The sequence below is a fragment of the Netta rufina genome (assembly GCF_964035555.1).
Source record: "Netta rufina genome assembly, chromosome: 3".
Classification (NCBI taxonomy): Eukaryota; Metazoa; Chordata; class Aves; order Anseriformes; family Anatidae; genus Netta; species Netta rufina.
The window spans coordinates 94,523,640-94,547,012 of record NC_140125.1 but is presented as its reverse complement, the minus strand read 5'-3'; the positions used below and the strand labels follow the sequence as shown (position 1 = coordinate 94,547,012).

The 23,373-nt window shown below is 36.5% G+C and overlaps 1 protein-coding gene across 1 annotated transcript in view; it reads right to left on the bottom strand.

The window, feature by feature from the left end:
* KHDRBS2 (KH RNA binding domain containing, signal transduction associated 2) overlaps positions 1–23,373 on the bottom strand; it is a gene marked incomplete at both ends in the record, with an annotated part of 354,308 nt that overhangs the window by 95,528 nt on the left and 235,407 nt on the right. Inside the window, one exon of the mRNA XM_084285229.1 lies at positions 20,583–20,778. Coding sequence (XP_084141355.1) covers positions 20,583–20,778 — 196 coding nt within the window. The remainder of the gene's footprint in view (positions 1–20,582; positions 20,779–23,373) is intronic.

Below are 23,373 nucleotides of genomic sequence, written 5' to 3'. Positions count from 1 at the left end.
ATTTAAAGGCATTTGTTATACAGTTTAGGAACCTGAGTTGAAAAATGAAGAGCCAAAAATAAGTTTATTGCAAATGCAATTTAAAATATAATCTGAATATCTTCCAATTGTCTTAAAGATCTCAAGGACCTTAAGGAAAGAATGCAAATGTTCCAGAGAAGGAAAACCAACAACCAGTAAATCTGTCCTGTTGCTGAAGTGATGCTGTAGCAAAGGCAAATAATATAAGCCAGTGAAAACTTATACATTCTTACTTATATTATCTCTAATGAAACATAATGTGACAGCAAGCTTAGTTTAATTTTTGGATAATCCTGAAAAATGGCACCTTTCTGTGACAATGACATGTAATTAATTTAATGATAACTTGTGGAATGACACAAAGCTGAGATTTATTTTGAGGCTTTTACGTTGTGGTGTAACATTTCCAAAAATGTCTTGGGGCAATCTATTAGCCATACTAACTTGAAAATAAATTACTTTTTAAAAGATTACATTATCTGACATTTTTCAGAAGAAAAATTTAGAAGAGTGTAAAGTATAGCTTTTGTTCCTGTTCTTATTGGCCAGGATTCTCTTCTGATCTGCTGGATCAGAAAGCCTCATACTTTGCCTAGAATGTGCCACTGAACATTTTTTGATTCCTTCTGAGTGATGGGCTTTCTCAAGAATTATTCTAATATTACTGTTACCATGATTCAGTATCTGCGTCTGATCCTAAGAATGTCACCCTTTCCACCCCTGCTGGCTTAAATAATCACTTGAAACGTAGCTAATTTCTTATGCATTTGTAGACTTCTTCCACCATTTATGTGTTCCTTCACATTTATATGTATTCCTTCCCTTCCACAAAAATGTTGTGTTCGTTCTGGCACCTACACAAAAGACATAATGAGAACTACCAATTCCTCAATGCACTGCCTCCTGAAATGCTTCAAATCAATGATATACACAGCAAACACAGTCTTCATTCCAGCACATTATAGAAGGTGGTACTTATAAAACAGTAATGTCATCAGCATAACACATATGATACCATAACCAGAAATATGGTGGACTGCACAAATTATTTTAATGGTGGAACCCCTTCATGTGCTCCCATACATATTTTGGAATGAGCCACTACCTTCTTTAATTCCTGCATGGGAAAATGTAGGACTTTGTTTTGATGGATTTATTTAAAGCTAGGATATTTATTTCCTCCCATGGATACAATTAAATGGTATTTTAAAAGTAAATGTGAAGTCAGTAAAAAATGTGAGGATACCTGTTCTGACACTCTAAGATAAGGTTTAGTGCAACGCTACTCCAGTACTGCCACAGGGATTCAGATGACTCACACCATGTGCAGAATATTCTCCTATTAGCTCAAAGGATCCAAAATTTAAACACACATGGCCATATCCAAATAGGATTTGAAAGTTCAGATGAAAACATTTAGTCTTGCAAATAAGTGTTAAAAAGGAGCCCAGCAGAACAGCACAGAGGTGTCCACCTATCTACTGCTATGCTCTTCTACCACTCCTACTGCTGGTTGATGTGAGTAACTGAAAAACAGAGAGATGCTAGTGAAAGTAAAGTGGTCATAGAAATAAATTATGGTCAGAGGGCTAACTTGCACATACAAGAACTGAAGATAACTGTAAATTGTTCACAGCATTTCAGAGGTGGGCTTTTTGTTGGTTTCTGTGACTGGGGTGTTTTGTGTGATCACCACTACTAGAACAGTTTCATAAGAAGAAAAATGTTTGTAATCCTTCTTGTTGTATCTCAACTCCTACTAAACTGGCTTTGTTTTATTCTTTAGATTCCTCTATTTTCATTTTTATGTTAATAGGTCCCTAGCAGAAATTGAAGTAGTCCAGATAATAGTCATGACGCTGTATTAAAATACATAAAAAATGCCATTAAATCCATTAAGTTTCTGAAAGTTGGTTCCCATGCTAAAGAGACATAAATTGTACTCGCGTATTGGTTTGAAGAACAAGGAAAAAAAACATTTAACATTAAGATGGCTATTGTAGGAAGTGGGCGGATGACAGGTCTGATAAATGGAAAGTAGAGAGTGCACATGAAGTTTTCAAAATGTTAAAAATAGACCAATAAATTCCCCATGAAAGGTTAGTACATAAAGCCAAATGTTAAGCACAAAGACAAAGAAATGCAGTGAATTCATGTGACCAGCAACAATGGACACCTTTCAGGTCATACCAACAACCTTAAAAGAGTTGAAAACAAAAAGAAGCAAGTAGATAGAAATTTGGATTTTACTGGTCTTTACTGATATGACAAAGATTGAGAGAAAGATGTACAACTTCATAATTTATCATGGTTGAAATCGTTTAGTGGTATGGCCTAGCTTCAGCTGGGATAGAGTTAACTTCCTAGTAGCTGCTACAGTGCTGTGTTTGGGATTTAGGATGAGAATAATGCTGACAACAAGCTGATGTTTTAATTTAGCAGAGCAGTGCATACGCTAAGCCAAGGACTTTTCATCTTCTCCTGCTGTTCTGCCAGAGTGGAGGCTGGGGATGCATCAGAAGTTGGGAGGGAACACAACCAGGACAGGTGACCCAGACTGGCCTATATTCATCTATATTCCATACCACATGGCATTCTTCCACTGTTCCAAAGGCTTTATTCCTTAGGCCTTATTCCTTTATTGCAAGATCAACTTCACATTTTTCTCTGGAAACTCAAGTTCGCTTCATTTGCTCGCTTTCATCGCCTGCTTTCTTTATTATCTTACTTTTATTGTTCCCTCATATCTTTATTCTCCTCTTGTTGTAAGTTTACTTTCAAGTTCTTCATACTGTCTAAATATTATTTAGTATACTTGTAACAATCCAAATCCTAAATAATAATAAAAAAAATCGATTCACTGCCTATTCAATATATAGTCTAACAAACTTCTTTTAGATACTAAAAATGTGTAGTCTGGAGGTTTATTTTATTCTTGCTGATTCTCTTTCAAAACACTTTAATTATCAATGAAAGCATAAATTTAATGGATGTAAAACCAGTGTGAAATACTCTTGCAACTGTACACTGAAATACTTTGTTTCTACAGTTTTAGGAAACAGAGTAATATTTTTCTCAGCAAAAAAAAACAGTACTGCCTCCAAAAACAGAAAAACAGTCACTCTCAACATGTGTCATGGCTTGCAAGATATAAATACTGCTTTTGTGAAACTAATCTGATGCACTTCACCTGTGATTTTTTTTTTTTTCAATTTGATTACACTGCATAAAAGTTTATGCAATCTATTGTGATTTGACAATACTGCATAAGTCCCTACAGAATACTAAGTGTTTTAGGAGCAAAGGTTTCTCATATAAATGATCTCCATTCTTTGCCAGTATTACAAAAACACACCAAAGTGACTGAAGAATGTAACATTTTTTTAAATTATTATTTATATATTATATATATATTTTTTGCTTTTCCTTCTAATCACTCATTTAGCAGTTAGTTGGGCTATTAGCTGAGATACGAGGATGCTGAAGTCCAGAGCAAATACTGGGGACTGTGACTGGTTGAAAGATTTACTGGTTGGAAGATATTTGTAATTTCTTGTCTCTTTTGTATCAACTTTTTAACCAGTTATCCTTACAAATTAATTTCTTAAGAACTAGGACTTGATACATATCACTGTTAGTGAAGTGTAACTTGCCCTTCCCACCCTGAACCACTGATCCATACTTTGTATGCTAGAATGCAAATGTCCTTGCCCAGACTTTGCTTTAATACATGCTTGCAAAGTGTCTACTACGCACTTGATGCCATATAAACAATGGATGATAACAATATTAATTCTATGGGTTTAGATAGGCAATCAAGAGAATGGAATATGAAAACTCTTTTTTTTTCTTTTTTTTTTTAAAACTATTATTATTCTCACTTAAAGCTCCTTTGATACCAAGAGCTATTTGTAGAATCTCTTACCTCTCTGAAATAGTATTTTCCAGCAAGATAAATATGCCTTTTAATGCCACATTCATTATGATTGTGATGACATACTACCTACAAACTGCAACTTGCAGATACCAGTCAGGGATTCAGAAGAGAATTTTGCATCTTATGTTACACTTCTCAAAGCTTAGATCAAAGATATTGAAAATTAGAAAATCTGAAAGAAGCATCATATATAATTTGGAATAAAAATCTTCTGGGTAAAAACAGAGAGTGTGAAAAGACAGTGGTACTAGGTGTTGGGGTATGCAGTAATGTGACAGTGTTAGGGCATTACTGATTTTTCTGTCTCACCCACGAGAAGAAATGGCTTTCTAATAAAGTCAGAAGTATCAAAAATAAATCCAAGCCAAGCAGATCAAGAGGATCAGCATCCAGATAGTAGCGTGTTGGATGAATCAGCAATGTTAATCAGGGATGACAGGATCAAAGACTACCCTTGCATTTTTGCTGTCAGAAATCTATCCTGAAGGAAAAGTTGTATGGTAGCAAAAAGCCTGAAATGAAAAAACACCAAGCCTGTATCTGTCAGTTTATGTTTTGCCTTTTTAAAAATTAATTATAGATACAAATTGTTCATTATCCATATTGAGATTATTTGCCCCAAAAAGAAAATCTGTTCACTTAATATTAACACAATTTTACAATAGTCAGTCATTATGCTAATAACTTTCAAGTGCAGAGTATATGACTCACAAAAGGTGCAGATGTGCAGAAGCACCTCGATGATTATACAGTATTAAGAGAATATGTGGACAGAGACCCATGTGCACCACCAAAACAACACTTGCCTTACATTCCACAGAATCACAGAATATCCTGAGTTGGAAGGGATGCACAAGGATCACAGAATCACAGAATTGTAGGGGTTGGAAGGGAACTCAAGACATCATCAGGTCCAAGCCCCCTGCCAAAGCAGGTTCCCTAGAGCAGAATAATTGAGTCCAACTCCTGACTCCACACGGGACTGTCCCAAAATCAGAGCATGTGTCTGAGAACACTGTCCAAATGCTTCCTGAGCTCTGGCAGGCTTGGCGCTGTGACCACTTCCCTGGGGAGCCAGTACTGATGCCCAGTAACCCTCTCAGTAAAGAATCTTTCCATAACACCCAGCCTAACCCTCCCCTGTCCCACCTCCATGCCATTCCCTTGGGTCCTATGGCTGTCCCCAGAGAGCAGAGCTCAGAGTTTGCCCCTCCACTCTCCTTGTGAGGGAGCTGCAGGCCACCATGAGTTCTTCCCTCAGCCTGCTCTGCTCTGGGCTGAACAAACCAAGGGACCTCAGCTGCTCCTCATACGTCTTCCACTCTAGACCTTTCATCTACATAGCCCTCCTTTGGACACTCACTAATAGTTTTATGGTCTTATACCATGGTGCCCAAAACTGAACACAATACTCGAGCTGAGGCAGCACCAGCACAGAGCAGAAATGGACAATCTTTTCCTTTGACCAGCTAGCAATGCTGTGCCTGATGTATCCTAGGACATGGTTGGTCCTTTTGACTGCCAGGGCACTCTGTTGACTTATATTCAATTTACCATGGATAAGAAACCCCAATTCCCTTTCTACAGAGCTGCTCTCCAGAGCTGCATGCTCCAGTCTGTACTTATATCCAGGATTGCCTTGTCCTAGGTGCAGAATCCAGCACTTGCTTGCTCTTTTTAAACTTCATGCAGTTGTTAATTTCCTAGTGCTCTAATTTGTCAGCAACATTTGTACAGATTGGAGTAGTTACAAAAGTGTAATGATGTATTTGTAGATGTAGATGTATTTGAAGCTACCTCTTAGCAGCAACCTAATATATCTGCGTAAATGTATCAGTTCTTAGCAAAATCTAACTACTTCCAGGCTACCACAACATTTCCTCTATATAAATAATATCTCTATTTAACTCTCTAGACAGCATCAGAACAGCTGATTTTCATATTGAAGATGCTGATTTGACTGAAAATCTCAATGATGTGCTGATTGGAGGCTGGTTGGCTGAAAACTTCCATTATCAGGAAGACCTGAACTTTCCATAAGGAGTTAAAGCTTTGCAGTGTCTAGCATCAGCACACAATTAATGTCATGACTTTCATGCAGAGCTTGGTATTGCTGCTCTAAATCAAATGGTAAGGCTTACTCCATTCTGAAGACAGAAGATCCTCAGGGACCAGTCAGAGATTACGGAGTGAGCTCCAACATGAAGCCATCACTAACTTCCTCTCCTGCTCTCTAACTGAAAAGAAAACTCACTGATTTTTCTAACCATATATAAATTGTCAATCTATTAAATCAGATATTACTGGCTTAAATTATGTTCATCTTTCAATGGAAAAAAATAATTACTCATATCTAAAGAAACAGCCCTTATATAGCATGCTTTTGTCAGCTCAGTCATCATGCTGATTGGCATATCACTACAGGAAACATACAATGGAAACTCTTCCAAGAATGATGCATATTCATGTCTTGTATTTGTACACTAGCTAAAGAATCACAGAATTTTGACTAAACATAAATTAAATCTTATCACTTAACAGTTGAAAGTAGTTGGAATTCTGTTTCTCCATATCTGAATAAATATTATTGTTAATATTTTTAATATCTCACTAAGTAACCTGGTTACCACACTGAAGTTATTTTCTAATTTGCTTATGGATCTTTGACAGTTTCTATGCACTTTGCAATAGATCTAATACATTACTTCAGACTAGATTAGTACTTACAATACCTTACAATATCTATCACCAGTATTATACTTTAATAGGATTGTTAGCCTTATAACTAAAGCATGACATTTTAAATCACATCATCGTTTTATTATTAAGCTAAGAAAAGGTAGTTACATCCTGAAATGGCCATCATTGTGAGGCTGACTCTGTTATCTCTGAGGGCTGACTTTATACCTGCAAGAACTGACAGATTGTTATGTCATGAAATTCATGCAGGGCATGGTATTGCAGCTGTAAATCACAAGGTCAACTCATACAGTGGCTAGCACCCCTTGGAATAATCTTTACATTCATGTTGAGTTCAATAAGCCTCTCAGTTGAAAGATTACGTATGATGCATTTTTTTCTCCAGGTCTGGTAAAGGATAGCTTCTGTGTCTCTGACCCTTTTGAGCTGCTTACTAAAAGTTAAACAAGGCCTTTTTGTTGGACATTTATTTGTACTTTTTCCCCTTCAAGGACTATAAATGGCAAGCAACTCTAATCCAAAGAGTCAATTTGTCTTTTGTGATTTGCTTTATGGGGATTTAAATCTAAACTACTAATCTGAAATCGTAGAATCATTATATCAATTAAAATAAATCAAGCCATTACAACTGGATTGTACTAATATTTAGGCAATCTTTTACATTTTATGATTTGTCTGACAGAGACACACAGTGTCTACTAACTAGGTCACTTCAGAAACCACTTGAAGGACCACGTTGCACCACAGTTCTGAGGGAACTCATTTCCTGTTTGGCACACACTGAAATGTTACATTTAAGCTTATAGCTTCCATAGCAGACCTAAACTACACACAGTAAAAGATAACTGCACAAATCTCTCCTCCCTCCTTCTAGCTACATACTAGTATAAGGTTAGCAACACCTAGGAGTTTCAGCCCACTGTCTTAACTCCATCCATCAAAAAATGCCTATAGAATCATAGAATCACTGAATCATTAAGGTTGGAAGAGACCTTCAAGATAATCTGGTCCAACCCTATTACCAGTATCACCCACTAAACCATGTCCCTAAGCACCATGTTCAACCCTTCCTTGAACACCCTCAGGGACTGTGATGCCACCATTTCCCTGGGCAACCTGTTCCAACGCCTGACTGCTCTTTCTGAGAAGAAATGTCTCCTAATTTCTAACCTAAACCTCCCCTGGCACAACTTGAGGCCATTCCCTGTAGTCCTAATGCTGGTTACCTGTGAGAAGAGGCCAGCCCCCAGCTCCCCACAGCTTCCTTTCAGGGAGTTGTAGACAGCAATAAGGTGTTCCCTGAGCCTCCTCTTCTCCACACTAAACAACCCCAGTTCCCTCAACTGCTCCTCATAGGACTTGTGTTCCAGGCCCTTCATTAGCTTTGTAGCCCTTCTCTGAACATGCTCCAGGGCCTCAATGTCCTTCTTGTACTGAGGGGCCCCAAACTGAACACAGTACTCGAGGTGCAGCCCCACCAGAGCTGAGTGCAGAGGGATGATCACCTCCTTGGTCTTCCTGGCTACACTTTTCCTGATACAAACCAGGATGCTGATGGCCTTCTTGGCCACCTGTTTTACTTTAATTCCTTGTTCAAAAAAACAGAGAATCATTTAGGTTGGAAAAGACCTTCAAGAATTCCAAGTCCAGCCATCAACCTGACCTACTGAGTCCCATCACTAAACCATGTCCATTAGTGCCATGTCCATATGTCTCTCAAATACCTCCAGGGATGGAAACTCCATCACTTCCCTGGGCAGCCCATTCCAATGCTTGGCCACCCTCTCCATGAATTAAGTATTCCTGATTTTCAATCTAAGTCTCCTCTGGTGCAACTTAAGACCATTTTCTCACATCCCATCACTTGTCATCCTCCTCCTTGTAACCTCCTTTCAGGTAAAGAGCAACATGATCTCCCCTCAACCTTTTCTTCCCCAGACTAAACAACCACAGTTCCCTCAGCCACTCCTTGTAACTCTTGCTTTCTAGTCCATTCATCAGCCTCCCTGCTCCTCTCTGCACATACTTGAGAAACTCAATATCCTTCTTGTAGGGACAGTGAGGGGCCCAAAACTGAACACAGTATATGAGGCGCGGTCTCATCAGTGCTGTGTGTAAGGGGACAATCATAGTGCTGGCCACACTATTGCTAATGTAATCCAGGATGCCATTGGCCTTCTAGGCATGCTTCCAGTCACTCTTCCCCAAGCCTATAGGCAGCATGTGGTTATAATGAACCAAGTGCAGGACTGAAACTTAGCCTTGTTGAATGTTTTATGATCAGACTCAGCCCATTGGTCCAGCCTATCCAGATCCCTCTGCAAAGCCTTCTTACCCTCAAGCAGATTGAGAGTCTTACATCTGCAAACTTACTTAGGGTGCACTTGATGGTCTCTTCCAGATCATTGATAAAAATGCTAAACAAAACTGGTCCTGACTCCAAGCCCTGAGGAACATCACTTGTGACTGGCTGCCAACTGGATTGTTGATTTCTTAGGGCCTGAAAACTGTCTTCCAACTGGCAGAAGTTTTTAAATCTCTAGAAGTTTTAGCAGAGTAAGACAACACATTAACACTTTCGGGTGTCTGCTGGCCTATGTATCTATTGGGTGCCAAAACTTGCTTCAGCCCATTCAGCAGTAATTATCTGGGAATACCTGATTTTCCACCTAGCAATACATCTGATCACTTTGATCTCCATTTCATTTTTCAGAAGAGTTACTCTGATTTTACAATGATGCATTCTTGATTTTTGACATTGCATATTCTTCTGAACTCCACTCAGGAGATGGAATACAGACTTGTATGACCATCTGCCAACACAAAATGCAGATTATCCTTATCTCTAAAAGCCCAGTATTTATTTATTTGAATATTCATTCTTAGGGGCAATAAGGGCTAGGCTACTTATAGATCATATATACCCCTATACTGGGTTACAACCCATTCTGCAGGAGGAAAACACTCACTCCTTTTCATATTGCACTTTGCATGGAAATATATACATATATATATAGTAACCACTGATTCAGCCACACAGTTTATGGCCGTGGCTGAACCGGATGTATTGACCTTACTTGTAATTATACTCCAGTACTATACAAAATGCCAGGCATTCAAACACAAGACAAATTAGTTGCATCAGAGCGATTTCTTACTCCTTAGAAATAAACAAATTAAACATGAGAAAAATGAATAAAAAACAATGAAAAAAAATATACATTTTTTTCCTTTTGTTGCTCTGTGCTGTTTAGCACATAAAAGGCTACTCTGTTTTTTTTTTTTTGTTTGTTTTTTTTCCTGAAATGACGAGTTACAGGTCCCTCAACAGAAATCAGTTAGAAGAGCTCTGAATGGGAATGGCTTTTGGGGTTTTCTTTAGGGTGTTCGCATGAAAGGTGGCCATGGAATAAAGTGAAAGGGCAGTTCCAGGAAAGTGAAAAAGCAATAGCATTGTGGCTTCTAATTTATTTGACGGATGCACTTGCACTCAGAGCTATCATTTGTGTTTCAGTGATTCTCTGCTTTTTAAAAATGTATTATTCTTTTTCTGTCAGCTACAATGTCCACATTGAAATTTGAGAAAATTTAACTTGTAGTGAAACACATTCTTTCTGTCTTTCCTCTGCAGCCTGATCTACACAATCTTGAATATTTGCTTATATTTTTTCATTAGAACTGTAAATTTTAATATTTTAATTATATCCAGATTGCAACAGACCATCTTTAACAGCTTACTACAGACTGTTTTTTATTAGGAATTTTCTGCATGACAAAGATAAAATTTGCATTCTGTTCAGATAACTAATGTTGTTCTGCCAAAATGCTTGGAATTCCCAATTTCCAAAATTCTGTTTCAGTTTAAAAGTACTTATTCTTTTATTATCATTGATTATTAAATAAATTTTAAACAACTTAATGAAGTTTTACATATCTGAGCAATTTTGACAATAAAAGCAAAGCAAACCAAACCAAATCTTGCCCATAAATCATTTTTAGCAATTACATGTAAATAGGTAATGAAAATGGAAAGATCTATTCTTAAAATGAGATTTGTATTAAAACAAATAAGCATAAATTTTAACATTTTAACCATCAAAACTACAGGTAAAGCACCTTGACAGGAACTGATATGTAATCTCCACTAGTAAAGATATGCTACAGAAATATTTACATTCAGTTTTACTGTATTTCATAGGGTAGTAAATGTCTTGTTTGCAAGAGCATCCTCAGGATACTTATCTGTTCTTAAGATACTAATGTAAGTAGTGCTTGCCTACCTAATTTCACTTATCAGATGTTGTACTGTATATGATTTCAGATGTTACACTCCACACATTTTTATATGATATTGACAAGAGGTAGAAAACAACAGCAGCTAAAAGAGAGCTACACATATTAGGCATCTATAAGTAATGGTACTTATAATGATTGTAGAAGTTATTAAAAGGCAGGCAAGCATACTTTCACCAGGAAAAACAAAACAAACAAACAAAAAAAACCTACAGGTCTGTATGGAGAAAGAACATTTTTCATCTCTAGCCAGCCACTTTATCATCCTGGAGCCACTATACTGCATCACCCTCTTCTGGTGATTGCTACACTCCTTAAGAGCCCTCTAGGTCAAATATAAGGTGTTGAATTTCATAACAAGATCAATATTTTCAACATTTTTGCTACATTTCAGAGAGATACACTAACTCTTCATCTTTGATAAAATATAATTGATCTAATTGTTTTAAAAATTGGCATATTGTCACTTTAATACCACTTTTTCTAAAGAAATTAAAGCTGGAAAAAAAGACAAATTTTACTCCATAACCCATTGGGTTATACAAGCAAAATTAATCTTTTAAATATATACTGATATCTTTTTTTCTACTCCTTTTAAGAGTTCCAGGATATGTCCACCACTCTCTGCTCAGAGTGGTCTAACCATTTCACATAAGTTAATGGAAGTAGAAATAACCAATTTATTTTTCCCTAGTTTCATTTGATTATTCCTGTCTCAAATATATAATGCCAGATTATACACACCAATGAGCATCACCGTTAATTACTGTTCACTATGTCTTCAAAACCAATAATTGTTTACCATCAAATGCTCTTTTTCTATGGTAGGTCTGCAACAGCTTTTCAGAATCCTGACAGTCTAGTTTTCTAAGACAGAGCCACAGTTTTGCTACTGTGGTTAGGTGGTACCAGTCCGGGCTCAGACAAGAGCATACTGAGAGTCTTTACTTAGGTCTAATCAGTATGGAAAAATCACTATGGAAAAAAAGCTGGGAAACAAATTTCTACAACACAGCTGTCAAGAGAAAGCAGATAAATATTTTCTTCCACCAGACTGTTTGGTTAGAAAATACATTATTAAAATATGTATTTTTTTCTCAAGTCTTTCAGAATGACCCTTATTCAGTTACTAATTTATATTGTAGGCTACAGAGGAGCTCTGCACAGTATTAAGTCCTTATATGGACTTCTGGAAGAAGTGGACCATATTTTTATGTGCTTTATCTAGAGATAACATATATGCATATGGTTATCAGAATGCAAGCATGCATCTCTATACTCAAGCAATGATTTACTGGAAATACTAAGGTAGTTGTAGAGTCATAAACCTTTCTTCTTCCAACAGTACTCGATAATGGGACATTCACTTCCTGCCTCAGGGGAAGAAATTGCTGCCATGTGCCTGCAGATGGCCTGCATCCATGGCACAGCTTGAGCAAGCTTTGTCTATACCAGCATACCCACATGGTATATAAATGCATGCTTCTGTGTGTGAAAATCTAAGGTATTTATCTGAGCCTTCCTTAAATAACCAGGAAGAACAGGCATACTGCTGAACAAGTGCTTCTGCATCCAAGTACATGAGATAATTCACCTAGTACAAACCTTTTTCTTCCTATGTGTAACTGAAATTGAGAGTTGCAAATGCACTGAACATATTGAGAGAAAGAAAAAGGTTATAGGCATATAAGACTACTTTTCAGGCCTTTTATTGTACCAAATAGAAATCCTCTTTTTCAATTATCCTGAGTAAACATTAAGTGAATGGATAGAAGCAACTGTGTAAGAGGCCCATCAGCCAGAAAATGAAACAAAACTGCTGTGTAATGTTTATCTTTGATTTTAAGTGCAGTTGCTAAATAGGTATCACTGCAGTTTCATACAGAAGTATACTTTTGCAAGATGACAATGTCATGAAAGTATGGAAAAGAAGAAAACATGAATGCTGATGACAGCTTTATGCAGCTGAAAGTATTTTTAAATACCTGCCCTTAAAATAGTAGGATAAATATAATAATATTTTGGAACAGTCCATAAAAGATTGAATTTAATATAATACGGTTCCTAAACTGTACATTTTACTATATGAATAAAGCTTATGTTTTAGCTATAATGAAAATCCCTTATAAATAAACATAATAGAAAACAGTAGTACTGTTAGCTATACATGAGGTCTACTGATATACAGAGCACTCTGTTTATCTACTATAATAAAGACTCACTAATCTGCGTTTACTGCAAAACTGTACAAATATATGTGAGTAAGGCCGGTATGCTGGGGGCAATGCTGGTGTGATGATGTTAAGTGCCATCTTGTCAGCCAGCATCTTTCCTGAAACCTGAATTTAAGGCTTCCCTAATAGTCTAAAACAGCTGAAGTTTCTTTGCTTACCATTCTGCAAGAAATAGAAGCTTGCACTGAACTTTTCTCATTAACACAGAATTTATATGTATTCCTGGTTCCTAAGAAACTCACCAGTTATGATAAGCCTTGTAGTCCAAAAGTCTTGCAGTCCAAAAAATTTAACATTATAGTACCTCAATGGACAAATTCTGGGTAAGATATTCCAAGAAGTGAAAGAAAAAAACATGGCTTTCCATCATCGCTGAATTCACACAATAACTGAATTCTCAACAACTCTAAATTGGATTTGCCCCAAATAGGAATCTTCCAAGTTTCTATGAATTTGCACAAAATACATACTTATAACTCACCTTCACAACCTGTCATAAAAATGAAAGCATAGGTGGAGATGCAGTCACAGAATCAAATTTAGCCAGTGAAATGTCTATGGAATCATTTTGTACCAGCCAAGACAAATAACCAAGTGATAAAGTGCAACAAATACAAGAGATAGTAGACAAATATTTTTAGCAACAGGCTCCTGAACAATCACACTGTTTAATGATCAAATGGTCAACTGCATGATACAGATAAATTCTGTATCTATGGAGAGTACCCCATATATTTTTTATGTAGTATCTTATGAATATAACAGCATACACTATGAATATTTAAGGACCATCTGAAAGCTGGATGATCACTTGAGAGATGCCCTTCACTTAGATCTCTATATAACAAATATAAATATTTATTAGGTTGTAGTTGTATCAACATCATGTATAACACTAAAACATGTATAGCTGCATCAGCATTTTCTTTTATACTCTGTCTAGCAAAGAAAACATTTTTGAACTGAAAACTTGATAACTAATATCAAGGAGATAATTACTTTTGCAAAGCTAGAAGAGCATGGAGAGGACAACAGAAAAGTTTCTTCACAAAATCTTTCTGAAGCATCTATAAGTAGATGTTAAAACTTTTCTGCATTTTATAAGTAAAGTCTAGTCCATTGAATAAATGTATTTTTTACAGCCAAAACAAATCAAATCCATTCTAACCAAGAAAGACATATAATAAAAGTATATTCTACAGCACATTGTCAATTTTTGAGAAATTCATATCAGTGATGAGTTTGAAGGCAGTATTCATATTTATTGACATGTTATTTCAGGACATGGTTGCAAGGAATAAGCCTTTTTTGTTTAAATATCATCTAAATATCATTTAAATATCATTAAATATCATAAATATGAACCAAATGACAATTTGCACAGGTAAGCAAAACTGCAGGTTTTTAGACACTGAAGGTTTAATGCTGACTGTGATTTTTGTTCTTACAAATAGATATTTTTATATTATCAATATATTAAATTTTCCAAAGTTCGAATAACTAATAGAAAAACCCACTCTACCTTCATGAGATGATCATTCACAGGATTCTTTCAAAGCCCAACAGAATCTTTCAGATAATACAAACACTGTCCTGATTATCACTATTATAGTAAAAATAAGATTTGATTTTTCAAGTCACAACAGATGTAAGTTGAATATAGTTTAGCTTTTATTCTAAGTGTGTTGGGCTTAATGAGGTAATCTATCATATTTAATCAATATGTCATTCTGCCATGCAGATACCCATGTCTATAATTCCAGCTTTATTCAAATGATCTTTAGTCCCAGTACATTCTTGATTCTTTTTCATGCAAAAGGGCCACATATAAATAAATGGCACATCTCAAAATTTAGAAAAACAATTCAGAAAAAAAAATCCCCTTTGAATGTAATTATATCCAACGTATTTCAGTGTTTTAAGATTTAGAGTCTCCTTAGTCTCCTTAGTTGTCCTGCTCTCATTCTCACTGAGAATGGCCTGCTGGGATTATAGGAATTGACTTTAAAAGTAGCAGAATCAAGTACCAATTGCTCACTCACTTTAACGTATTCATCGAAGCACTAATACAGGCACAAACATGCCATGAAGCAGAAGTGCAGGTCTTTATACACAGTGTCCATCTGCGTTCAAAGTAGCAGATAGAATGAATTTAAAAGCCCTAAGATTTCTAGTTTAAAATATTAAGCAAAGCATCCACAAGCACAATTTTGGGGATTGTAGTCACATGTAAATGTTGATTATTCTTTTAAAAATGCTGAAGTGTGACAAAATGCCTCTTATTGGCAGTCTTTTCATTATCTAGGTTGGCACTGGGTAAACAGGAGCATAGTTGTTTCAGATTGTTTGAAAACTATTGAAAAAAGTAAATAACCATTGGGTTTAGAATGAACAGCTTAGTTTGACATTTGCTTTAATTTTAAATAGCTTGAAATGAGAAGAACAGCATGACATTAAAAACACTGTCTATCTTATTGTGTAGTTGTTTTCTTTGTAAAAATGTTGCTCTTCACTATTCCAGCAGATAACCAAAAGCTATTTTGGGCCAGTTTGATCAGAAAAATCAGAGGCATTTAAAATTGTTCTTTCATCTGGCTGTCCTACAGATAGGAGCTGCACCAGTTTCACAGTGTCTTGACAGATTGGCATATATCTTGCAAAAAAAAAAATAAAAATATATATATATATATACACATATATTTCTTTGTAAATACAAGACCCTCATCTAGGTATTCATATTAAGATGTTAAGATGTATTACTTTGTGTGCAAGGTGCTGCAGAAAAATCTTGAATATTTAATATATGAAATTATTGCATAGAATTATGATATTCCATCCTATTTGCTGGAAATTTGGCATATTTGCTTTGTTTTTCATTTTATTTAAAGCAGTCCATAAATTTCTAGTGAAGCAAATTTATATTACTAGAAATATTAACATTAACTTAAATTACAAGTTACTCTAATTTCCTTAGAACCATGCCATAACTACTTGGAAGTCCTTCCCTTTCTCATCCAGGAATGAAACTAAGTTCAAGTAAATTTTAAAATTTTGTGTGTTTTAATATAAAATTTATTCTGTTTTTGTAACTATTTGCATCTGGAATAAGGAAACAAATGCTAGGTCACTTCTATACTTGCATTAGACCTCTTAAAAAGGTTTACAAAAGCTCTTAAAAAGTAAAGAAAAACATCACTGTTTTTATCACAACTCATTCAGATTAAGAAGACAGAAATACAACTCCAGAGTCAAATCAATTCCAAAGCATGACCAGAAAGAAACTGTATTTTTGGTTTATATTTAGGCTAAGCACCCTTTAAATATTTTGCTGTTAACTTGAGTCGAAAAGTCTGTGTCTTTATTTCTTCAGTAGGATGTTCCTTCTGGTGGAATATCTACTCAAGTACTACTCTCCGTCACACTACTGTCTATCATCAGTCACCATCAGTCATGTCTATCATCCTTTTGCTGTCTCTAAAGTTGTCAATAGGAGATTAGCCTTTAAAATTGCTTACTCTTGCTGAAAAAAAAAGTCTCCAGAAGTCTCCCCCCAATTTGTAAAGATGATAACAATGTTAATTTTCCTCGCCATATTTCAAGTAGCTGATAAAAGTAGATGTTCAACCAAACAAATCTTAACAACTGTAATGAATATATGGCACAAAATCAATCTTCTCATTGGCCTTGTCAATAAGGTGATGATGCTGGGCTGAAACAATGTCTGAACTCATTTTTATTTCCTATCTCCTATCTTGGTGCACTGATACAGAAACATCATAAGATTTGTAGATCAGACATCAGCTGTCTCATAGGCAGAACTAATACTTCAAACCACAGCTGCATAAGATGTAAGTCTAGGAGAGGCAATTAAAACGCAATTTCAGTACCGTTCTCTCTACTCAAAACATTGCTGTCTTATGAAATTTAGAATGTGAACCTAATTTAAAAACTGAATTTGACAAATTCCAAACAGCCATTTTTTCATTAAAACCTGCTGGCATTGCTGCTCTCTCTAATAATATTACCCTCAGCACCCTTTGAGTAACAGTGGAGCTCAGTAGTAAATCAGTACTCCTGAAAAGTTCTAGCTGAGCCATTGCTTCCAACTGGTGGTGGCATATATTACTAGATTTGGAAAGAAGGCTTAAGCAATAATTCAAATTAATTTGTGTACTGTATTTGTGGATGGATTCTGAATATGATCCATAATGCTTTTAATGGGCAACAACACTGTGTGGTTTCCAGTAAACAAACAAATGAAAAACAAATAAAAAACAACAACAAAAATAGAACCTGAAGTTCAGAAGGCTGTTTTTTCTTATCAGGTTTGAACCCTTTTCAACCTCTAGGGACATCTTCAGTATGGCAGTGCTTGTGGATTAGGGATATAAAACTGTGTCCCAGAGGATAATGACAAAGAGTCAAGTTCAGCTTTGTGAAAGAAGCTTCTTCTGAGGAAAGTTCACTTTGACCAGTTCAAGCTTCTGCTCCAAACCGCACTCTAGTGAACATCTTAAACAGAGCACATAGTACAGGTAGTTGCACTGAACTAAGAGTAGGCACTTTGAAGAGTACTCTGACTCACCATGTTACAAACCCATGACAACCTATCTGATCCCAGAAGCTGCACACCAGTTATTCATTAAGCTCTCCATCCACATTCACACACAATGAACTGTTTTTAAGACAAGAGAAGGTCGAGTAGTAAGCATTACTTTTCTTTGCACATGCTTTTTGATATCTGTACCTCTTCTTCAGGTGATCTTCAGAAGTTTCTCAAATAAATTAAGCTAGACCCAATAAAAGCTATATATCTGTTTCAAAAGCAAGTAAAGAAAAAGGCTTGAAGTGTGGCACATTGCCCAAAGGCTGCCCAAGTGGCCACCTGCCTGTCTACCCTCCCTCTCTTCTGAGTGTGACTCTGGTTGTTCAGAATTATTTTCTTTTGGTTGAGCTTTACATTAAAATTTTGAACATGAATACATTCATCACAGCAACAAATCTTCACTTTTCTTGAGAAACCTTCAGGCATTTTGTTTTATGGACTTTCCAAAGGTCATCAGGAAAATGCAAAATATTAAATAATTACAGAGGAATGATCCAAACTTTTAAATGCTTATCCAAAATGATCTGGACAGTTCATTGTTTCAAGGTCTAAAAGTCAATACAACCTCCAATTAATAGAACGGAGAAAATATCAAAAGACTTTTTTTTTTCAGGAAATGCATTAAAAAAAATCTGCTGCAGCCATCATATTCTATTTCTTGAGTTCACTTTCAACTCAGCATTCAAATGACTGTATATGGATACTGACAATCAATGACACTGCATTCATATGCACAACTAATCAAAAAAAAGGTGCTCACATACACTATGCAAAATTTCTAGAGGAATACTGTACTCAAAAATGAAAGACATAAACACATAAAGAAATTGTAATATGCTTGTGAGTTACCTACAAGCAGAAAATGAGACAAAGTAAATTGGATAAATTATTCATTGTAAATTAGTTTTTCATCTCTAGGATTGAGTGTGAAAGAACAACAATTACATATGACATTTGTGGCTGGTCAACAAATAGATTCACTTGGTTTAAACATGCAGACAGATATGTGGTGCAATTGCAAATTGTGTGGGAAGAAAGCCTGTGTTGACTACTTTGTTCAAAATTCAAAATATTTCCCCTAAAATATTATTTACAAATTCACACTGAACTTTTCCTTCTACCTGCACACAATAAAGCTTTAATTATTATCTCAGTCCATAAAATAGCAGCATGTATTTGGATTATGCTCACAAGTGTCTCCAAATTGTGAAGACAGAGATTTTCATTGCAAACTGTTGGATGACAGGAAGTCTGAGAAAGCCTGCTGGGAATGTAGATTTTGATAGGACACAGGAGGATCTCCAAAACTGAAGGATCTCCAAAAGACAAGATGCTTGCTATCATGTAGGTAAGCAAAGTAGAAATACAAATGCATTATTTAGTTTTTATTGGAATACTCTATTATAACCTAAATTAACTTTTAATTTTGAGTATATTTGGTGTTCCTGAGAGGAAAACCAATGTGGAACTGGCTGAATGGTTTCCTAACCTTAATCCAGCTGCCTCAACTGCTGCTTTCTGTATATTTGCCATCTAGAAAATGCCTAAGAAAGGTTTCCTGAAATTTGTTTAATACCCTAGGACATTTACCGGTACTGTAGATTAAAATAAAAGGTTTTCTTCATTCATAATCTTAAACTTAAATTACAAGGATGCTGGTTTGAAACTTGTCATGTGTAGATTAAGAAAAGACAGTTCTGCACAGCACAGGAAGATCTTATACATTTTGCAACCAACAGATAATATATTATCTGTAAATGAAATATATATATATATATTTAATTCCATTTATTTTAAGGAGGGCTTTATACTCATTTAAAGATGGAAACCATGTTGAGGCAAAAATAACAGAAAATTACTTAATTTGTCTCCTTTTTTGCAGCTGTTTTTCAGCTGTGATTTTTGTCATTGACAGAATGTGTGCCCCTGATTTGAAGTAGTTGTGATCTAACCCATATTCTACAAATATAAACAGGTAAAGCTTTACCAACAGTGATTAATTTCTATTTCAATTTCTTTTGTTCCAGGAAGACCGCTGATTGGATAAAATTGCATTCTCTCAATAGTGACAGAATTACAGAGTGGACAGGATGTTCATCTTACCTTTGGATTTGCTACTTCAGGAAAAAGTCAGACACTATATTTGATGGTACCTTCTCCTCTACTTGAATATCTGTTGTTATGGTGATAGTTGCAGGAGGGGAACATTAATAAGGATGGCTTGAAAGCTTTGATGTTTACAGCATAATTAGTATTAACACCTCATAAGGAAAGGTGACAGTTAATATCGCTCCTTGCTAAATATGCATTATTATATCAGTTTATATGAAAATTAAGTGAGTTTCTATTTGTTATGTATCTGTAACACAATTATGAGTACAAATAAATATACATTATATATATTTATGCAATAAGAAGGATTCAGAAGAACAAAATAAATATCTTTGTTTCTCACTGAGGATATAATTTGTTATTCCTAAGAACTTGCCTACAGTAAACAGTGATTTTCAACTATAATACTGTCTTTAGACTACATTATAGTCTGTGTTGCTTTTACATGATATAGTGAAAGCTAACCAGCATGACCTTCTCATATCCAAAACTAAGCTGTGAAAAACTCTGTAAATGCCAATCACCCAAGAGACCACATTATATCACCTAGGCTGTAATTCACCAGCAGGAGGTACGCAGTAGAGGCAGAGGAATTATTGGACTAGAGTCTCCAACTTCAGAGGTACATGAACTTCACCACTTTGATTTACATCTGTTATTAATGCATACAGTTACTTACATATTCTTCATATGCCTCATGTGCAGGTGGCGGGGGTGGTCTGTAGCCTGGGACTGCTGGGGCACCCCTTGCTCGAGGGGTAGGAACGCCCCTCGCTACTGGTGGGACGGGAAGTGCTCCACGTGTCACTGGTGCTCCTCTGGGGGCTTGGGCACCTCGTCCAGGTGGGGGCGGAGGAATCGCACCCCCACGGCCCCTGTGGGCAGCAAAAAAAGATGATCATTTTGAGGTGTACATCAAGGGAGGATATGCAAGTGCTACCTCACTTTAAAGGCTCTTATACTTTTACTACTATTTAAAGTATCATATAACTCGGAGGTTTTGGCAGCTACAATATCAAGCCCTTTTAGGCAGTATCTCAAGCAGAACTCCTGTTATGGAAAGGCATTATTTCTAAGCTGTCCAGTACTTTTTACACCTGATCCTCATATTACTTGTACTAATGAAATCCTGGATCATTGTAATTCAGTTTTGTGGAGTCACTCTGAAGTAGTTCCAAAACAAGAAGAAAGTGAGGACTTTTTTCTGTTGCTTTCAAAGTACAAGAGCAGTCATCACTGTCATTCACATGTTTATTGGTGGGTGGGAGAATCTGTCTGAACATAAGATGGTGCTCAGTGGCAGAAACTAGCACAGTAAAGCAGAACAACAGTATAAAAGGAGAGTAAGGACATTTTCTCCTGTCTAATTTAGATCAGCACAAGCAAAGGACATCATGGGATTCATCTTTCCCAACTGTACAGAGACAGCACTGCATACAAACAAGCACAGAAGGGTTTAGCATCCTCCCATTTATTTATATTGTACCCACTGCACCATAGTAATTGGTATGTCAGAAGAAACAGCAGCAGCTGTTCTTGCTTAAAAGGAGGCTCTTGTAACTATACTGTATGCCAAACTAGAAGGACAATATGTCAGGGAAGCAATCTATGAGTTTCCTTTTAGAGTAGTACGCTTTTGAGTGTGCTACTGTTTCTGAAGACTGTGCAAGTGGCCAGTACAACCATATGTGATGCTGGCAACACTTAACAGCCAGGTCCAGAGATGTGAATGCAACTCGGGTTTCCCTCAGCTGTATAAGCCCTGATCAGCTCTCTTCTGAGACAATCAAGCCAATGGTGTTAGCTTTTGATCATCTTTATTTTACTACAACTTTCAGGAGGTAACTTTACGCAAGTATATTTAACTTAAAACGTTTCAGTTCCATTTTATTTTAATATTCTTCTGGGATTTCTACTGCCCACATATGGGGGACCCGTGCTGGAGCAGTTTGCTCCTGGGGCATGGACCCTGTGGTATGGAGCCACGTGGGAGCAGTTTTTGAAGAACTGCTGCCTGTGGGCAGCCCCCGCAGGCTCAGCTGGGGAAGGAGGCATCCTGTGGGAGGGACCCCACATGGAGCAGGGGCAGAGAGTAACTGAAGGAGTGGTGGAGACAAAGTGTTAGGGACTGACCTCAGCCCCCATTCCCCGTTCCCCTGTGCTGCTTGGGGGGAGGAGATAGGAGTGGGTGGTTGGGGCAGAGCTGTTTTTAGTTTCTCACTGCAGTAGTCTGTTAGTAATAGGTAAGAAATTACATTAATCTCCTTATGCTGTTTGTTTTGCCCATGTTGATAATTGTTGAGTGTTATCCCTGTCCTAATCTGAACCCTTGAGCCCTTCTCATTTCATTCCCCCTGCTCCTCCTCCCCCCTGCTCCTTTTTTTTTTTTTTTTTTTTGTCTTTGAGGGGGCATGAGAAAGTGATTGTGGTGGAGTTCAGCTGCCCAGCAGAGTAAAACCACGACACCACAATACTACTTTCTGTCCTACTGATTGGATCAGTAGGGTGTTCTGCAAGAAATGGAGCCCAGCACACCACTGATTATGCTTTGAATCTAATTTAAAAGTTGGCAGTCTGGTGCAGTGATGTTCTGAACATCACTATTAGTAAGCCCTTCATAGATCTTAGGTGTAACAAAGAGTGGTTTCTGAGTCCCAAAAGTCTTCCACTACAAGATGGTCATGAATGCCAATTGTAACAAATCCTATACATGGCATCATACATGGATAAAAAAGTTCATTCAAAAACGGAGGGAAAACACTTTCAGGGAAGAAAGAAAGACCATAGGTAAGATCAGCCAGTTCAATTACTGAAGAATGACTCATCTGTGTGCTTAAAATCAGGAGGTCTATTTCCTCCAAAATAAAAGTGGATTTCCTAGGACCCATCTTGAAATGATCTCTGTGGAGGCCTCCAAGTAGCTAGATAACTTAACTTAGGTGGCAAATTTTAAGGATTCATGGTCAAAAATGGGTCTGGAGGAGTGCATTATACAGGTCTTCTGAACAAGCAGAGCTCTCTGTCAACAATATATTTAAAAAGTAGTTGGAAGAATTCTGGAAACATTCATATATCAATGCTTTTAGATGATATCAATGAAATTCATATAGAACTGATAATACAAATGAAAAATAAAATTCAATGCAATATATATATATATAACATTATACATATAATATGCACAAAAATAAGTCATGATTTGGTAATAAATGAAGTGTTATCCAGACTATGTGGCCTTCTCTGACTATGGAACGGAACGCTTATAAAACCAATGGTTTTATGATACTGACCATACTGATTCTGTGTCAGCATTACAATACTTTTTCTTAGACATATCCTTCTAGTGGCTTCATAACCTGTTGTGATTTGCAGCCTGTTGCTGGTATACCCTGACTATAGGCTGTAGATTTTAGAGCCTGGAGCTATATAGACTGCACAAGTTCTTAGAAGAAAAACCTTTTGGTTTACTG